A 5,853-nucleotide genomic window follows, 5' to 3' on the forward strand; every position below is an offset into this window, starting at 1 on the left:
CGGCTTCCGGGGCGCCAGGGCCCTCACTGCGCTCTTTGTGAGGGAACCTGCTACCCCGGAAGGCGGCCCGGCAGCCCTGCTGTCACATGACAGCAGATAAAACCCGGGCTGCCGGGGAGCTGGTCTTCCTGGGCCTCCGTGTGGGGCCGAGGCCACGGTGGTGGTGGTGGGTGGCGATGGTGGCGTTACCTCCCCTGCTATCCTTCCCACGGGCGGGCGGCCGGTGTAAGCGGGCCCACCTCGGGGCCTGAAGGCCGAGCGCCAACGCCTTGGTCACATTTTCCTGAACAACCATCGTTCAACCCAGTGATGCCAATGCCCTGGTTCCGTCACTAACACATCTTCTCTGCCGCGTCTCAGTTTCCACCAGGTCAGATCAGCCTGTCCTGACTTCTAACCTCTTCCACCCAAGCAACAAGAAGCCCTGAGGCTGCCTAAGCCACTGTCCCCCCGTCCCCCCACGAGGCCCTGACGCCACAGCTCACAGGATCCCGGCTCCCGCCTGAATGCCCGCAGGCTCGGCTCCCCTGCTCACCACGCTTCCCTCGGCCCCACCCACTGAGAGTTACGCTCCCTTAAACAGGTGCCGAGGCCTGTGGAGGACTGACCGCCTGACCTGAGAGGGACGCCCAGCAGTCAGGCCACCTCTTGTTCGAGAGGCAGCCAAATCAAGGGCACCCAGGAAGCAGCAGCCGCTACCAGGCCACCAGGACCGTGCCCCCTGCCTATGCACCTGTGCCAGCGGAGCAGCAGTCCACGCAAGGGCCCGCTCTGTGAAGCCACCTGCTCTACAACTGAAACAAAAAACCCAAGGGTGGCCGTGGCCCCTCCAGCTTCCGTCTGCCAAACGACACGAAAAACATCCCCAAGGGTCATCCTCTGCCTTTTGTTGGTAGAAACCAGCTGCCTGGGGAGAAGCCCAGGGAAGGCTGACGCTCAGGCGGGTCAGGAGCAGGACCAGGGATGACCGCAGCTCCCCGCACGCTCCCCACACACAGCCCTCCGCAGCCCATGGATTCGGGAGGTGGGACGGAGGGCCACAGAGGACACACGACACGCAGCACAGACACGCGTCAGCTTATGCCAGTCCCCTGGCGTGTGGCAGCGGCAGGTGCACCACCCGGCGCTGTTTTAACGGCCAGGAGGAAAGGCGGTCCATCCACACGATGACATAAATGCCAAGAGTCTTAGAGGCTGGACCGACTGACCACTGTCCGTGAATCTGTCTCGAGCTGCTCACCCCCTCGCCCACCTGGCTGGCTTGCGGAGGCTGATTCCCCCTCCATCGCAGACCAGGGAGCCTCAGGCCTCCACGCTGGCCAGCAGGCCCGGGCGCATGCTCAGCTCCTGCCAGAGGCTGTGGCCTAACCTTCCAGAGCCCAGGACACGTTCGGCGGAGGGACCCCAGCACACGGAGCCCCTCTCCTACCCCTTGCTTGCGAAACCAGCCTTTTCCGAACTGGCACCTTCTAGGCAACTCTGAACTAATTAAGGGTTTAATTTATTATTGTTCTTGATTTTACTAACACACTTGACTTCATTTCACACTCAAACTCCACGCAACGCCAAGCAAGGGGCAACTACCAACAGTGACCGCCTGGAGCTGGGAGAGAGTGAGAGCTGGACGCCCACGTCGGGGCAACTGCAGCACCTCCTAGTGCGGACATGTGCATGCCCGACGGCCGTCCCAGGAGCACCGGACCGCAGCGCGGGGCACACAACAAAAACGTGTCCCTCTGTCCCCAGACACGCGGACGTGCACTTCGGAACACTGATCGTCAACAGGACGAGTGAACGGGGGCCCCCACAGTGGACACGGGACCAACAGGAGAGGCAACCACTCCTAAGGTGACCGCACCTCACACGCAGCGCAGCGAGCCTGGCACACGCAAACGCGCTGTGGTTCCACCGGGAGCGGTGATGTCAGGATCAGGACGGCGGCCCTCGCGAGGGAGGGGCCTGAGGAGCATGAGGGCTCCCAGGGTCTGTTCCCCTTCGCTCCCCTTTCCAGGCCGTGGCTGAAGAGTCTGCACCCACCCAGGAAGCCGTCCTCGGGCATTTAAACCCACAGGAGGACGGCTATTAGAGCCACAGAGCAGACCAGACACACTGCTCTCCGAGGGGAAATGCCGGGGATGAAAAAGCTGGAATTAAAAGGACAGTTCAGTTCTAATGACGTTGGTAGTTAAGTTGAAAGAGTTGTGAGTTTAACTTTCAAGGTTAAAATGTGGTGAAGAGTTGCCAACTCGAAAAGGCTCCCATAAGGTGACAATTTGAGGATCAAAAAGAATAATGCCCACAGCAGACTGAAACACGTAAAACACACAAAAAACCACAACACTAAAAACATACACACACAATGCAAAACCCATGACATGTCCTCTTAGGAGATTGGGGGGTGGGGGGGGTAGTAGTTCTTCTTTCAAATACCTGACAAAGGGAGAGAATGAGGCGTTTGCCCAGAATTTCCTGTAAGGACCGAGTTCCAGGATAACGAACGATAAAGAAAGGTTTTTGGCTTTTTAAATAAAAGAATCGCCGCTAAGAAGTGCAGAAGGAACCACCACTAGAAGCCTCGCCATGCTGCGACCCCAACGACCCGGAAGCGGCCATGAGGCCAGCGCGGGGGCAGCTCAGCTGAGCAGCCCGGCGCCAGGTCCGATCTCACTGTCAGTAGCAGCCTCACCGACATCACAGGCCAGTGCCAGCCCCGTGCGGGGGGGGGGGAAGGGGGGGGAGAGGACACAGCACAACCAGGCAGATGCGCGAATGGCACCACAAAAAGAGGAGGGGGAACGGCTAACAGATCTGAGAACTGTCAGCAGATGGGACCCTGGACTTGTCTGCACACCGAGTCCAACAGGAAGCATTCAGACGGCAATGACAGGAGGCACCTGAGCCCCTTTCCTGTGTGATGGTGGGTTATGTTGCAGATAAGGTTTCCGGTGGCTAGAGATACGTTTGAAGCCTGTCTCTCACCCCAAAGGGAGGAGGAACCCCTAAAACGTCGGTAACTGTGAGGCAGCCCGGAGGTGCTGGGGGCCCTCACGCTCCGCTCTGCTCGTGTCTACAGCTGAACGGCTCCCGATGAAACGTTAAAAATGTCGGAAGGTGATGGCTGAGAGAGCTGGGTCAGAGCTCACTGTACCATCCTTTGTGTTTGTCTAGTTTTAAAAACGTCTTTAAGTTTAAAAAAAAGCGTAGACCACCCAAGAATGCAGGTAAGGCATTCGGGGACACACCGACCGCCCAGGCCGAGCTGCCTGGAGAAAGGCATCATGCCAGAGACTCCGGGGGCACATGGCAGGCCTGAGGGACCATGGCTACCACGCCCCATCTCCTGGGCGGCCATTTCCTGCGGGCAGAGCCTCCTCTCACCTGGCTGGGGCGGGTGGGGCGGCGGCATCTGGTGCTGCATCAGAGGGAGCCGGGGTGCCCTGCTGCTCCCAGCGGCGCCAGGCCCGCGCCCCCCGGGTGCTGGTGGCCCTGGGCAGGGTTCTGCCCGTGCTGCTGCTCCATTTGCTGGCGGGCTCGCAACTCCGCGTATTTCAGCTGCTCCATGTGGAAGCTCTGGCGTTCAGTGAGCAGCTGCTGCCTCTGCTGCTCTAACTGTTACGAAAGGGAAGGGAAGAGAAAGGACATCAGCAGAGGGTCCCGGGAATGGTGACACACAGGCCCCCCGGCCCCCGAGTCCCCCCACAACGTCCAGAGAGGAAGAGCAGGGTTTCTCGAGGAGCACGTTTCCCTGCGGACACCGGTCCTGGGGTCCAAGGCCTTCCCCGAGTTGGGTACAGGTCTGCCTTACCTCAGGCCTTTGCCAGTGGGGCTCTCGCTCTCTGGGCCCGATCAGGACACGTGCCACGCGCCACCCGCCCGATAGGCCCCGGGTGGTAGCAAACCCCCACACCGGCCTCAGCCTCCCCAGCAGGGAAAGCCCCTCCTGCCCTCCCCACGGCCCCTGATGCTGGAAGGTCAAGCCCCCCAGCTCCCAGGTGCTTCTCCTGGACGAGACCCTTCGAGTCCCCGACTTAGAAGGTGACACAGGGCAACGCTTCTGAGTGTGTGGAGGGCCCTGGTGCGAAGCTCAGCCCTCGCGGACGAGGCGCACCCAGAAGTCCGCGTAAGCGCGCGCATCTTGGTTTGAAGAACGTGAGCCTTTCAATATTCAAGACAGCCTTCCCGAGGCCCAGGTTAAAACCCAGAGGAAACAGTTACTGTAGGGGCCAAGAAACTCAGAAGCCACACGCCTGACCGTTCAGAGAATGGCATGCTCTCAAAACTAATTTAATTCAGGGCTGGAAAAGAAAACCGCTGGAAAAGGAAGGAACATCCCGATTGCTGGATTGAGGAGCATAAAGAGCGTGAGGAGGGTGGACAGGCCTGTTTCTTTCAATAACGTCCCCCTGACCCGTTAGGAGCGAATCCGAGTCCCGGGAGGCCTTTCCGGCTCCGCGGTCCAGCAGAGGGCAGCCGCTCCTGCGCCCCTGGAGCGCGGCTCAGGGGGTGAGAGGTGCTGGCGTGCGGCGTACACACTGGACTTTAAAGACTTTGTTCAAAGAAGTTAACGCTTCATGTTGATCCCATGGCTCCCGCTATGTCCCTGTTGGCCGGCATCAGCCCACGGCTTTAACAGGAAGGACAGCACCGAGCTCAGAGCCGGGCCTACAGCGCGTGCTCTAACCATGGGCAGAACGCGGTGAGAGATGCGTGAGAATCAGCCCACCAGTCTGGTCTTTGGCAGGAAGTGCCTGTGACACCGAGTGAGGAGCATCGCGGGGCATCAGGAGTGGCGGCCAGGGAGGCGCACGGATGGGTGGGGGCGGGAAGACAGGCCGTGGGCAGCGTGCGGTCGCACCGCCAGGGGACGCGGAGGTGGAGAGACGGTCGGCTTCTGTCCTGGGTGCTGGTGAACTGGCTTTCAGGGAGTGGGAAGAGCTTCTGAGACACGATTTCCTGAGTGTGAGGTTCCCAGGAGGGAGGAGGAGGGGTGCTAATGGTCCTAACAGGCCGGGCGGACTCTGCCTTTTCGAGGGAGGGCGACCCCACGGCCGTACCTGCTCCCGTGTGCAGGAGGAGGAGGGAGTGGCAAGCTGTGAACAGCAGAGCATCCTGAGGAGGCCGAGCTCCAGCAGGAAGACTCCTCGGTGAGACGGCGTCCGTAAGAGGCAGACGGATAAAAATGGGATTTAAAGATTCGCGCCGCAGACCTGGGCTCGCTCTCCTCTAGCCGTTCTTTCTAGGAAACGCAGCGCTTGCTGAGGCGGCACTTGGAGCGGCTGCAGGAAAGGCCCTCCTACCTGTGCCCCTGCGGAGCCCTCGTCGGCACAGCTGGGCTCAGGCCCTGCGTCCGGTAAGAGCTGGGCCTCAGGGCGAGACTAGCTGCTCGGCGATGCTGCAGTCACGGGAGGGAGGACCGGGGTCTCTGACGGGAATTTTAGCCTCTGCATCACCTATCTTAGCGGTCTGTCTTTTTAAAATTTGTTTGTTTTTAACTGAACCAGCCTTTCTTTGGGAGCTGACCTTAATATCAAGATATTCACCCGGGGGAAATATTGCCCCAATTCCTTGCCTACAACGGAACTAATCTTAATTATACTATTTCTTCATGAGTTTCTTTTGTCATTTCAAAGCAGAGAAGGTAACTAAGAGGAAGTAATTAGAAGAATTAAAAAGGATGAGTGATTAAACACACACACCCTGGAAGAGAACCCAGTTCAAGCTTAAGCTCCACTGGGACAAAGGGGTCCCGGACAGCGCCCAGAGAGCAGCCCGGGGGCACAGCTCTGCCTGGGGCTCCCAGCAGAGCCAAGGACACGTCCGGCTCCTGCAGGAACACCTCCCTGGCGTGGACAC

At 59.6% G+C, this 5,853-nt stretch overlaps 1 protein-coding gene across 1 annotated transcript in view; it reads right to left on the reverse strand.

Annotated features, from left to right (window-relative positions):
• The window catches only part of SMARCC1 (SWI/SNF related, matrix associated, actin dependent regulator of chromatin, subfamily c, member 1), an 89,056-nt gene that overhangs the window by 6,405 nt on the left and 76,798 nt on the right, over positions 1–5,853 (reverse strand). Inside the window, 2 exon segments of the mRNA XM_015568261.1 lie at positions 3,379–3,426; positions 3,429–3,609. Of these exon segments, the coding sequence (XP_015423747.1) occupies positions 3,379–3,426; positions 3,429–3,609 (229 nt within the window).

The sequence above is a fragment of the Myotis davidii genome, unplaced genomic scaffold (assembly GCF_000327345.1).
Source record: "Myotis davidii unplaced genomic scaffold, ASM32734v1 scaffold663, whole genome shotgun sequence".
NCBI lineage: Eukaryota > Metazoa > Chordata > Mammalia > Chiroptera > Vespertilionidae > Myotis > Myotis davidii.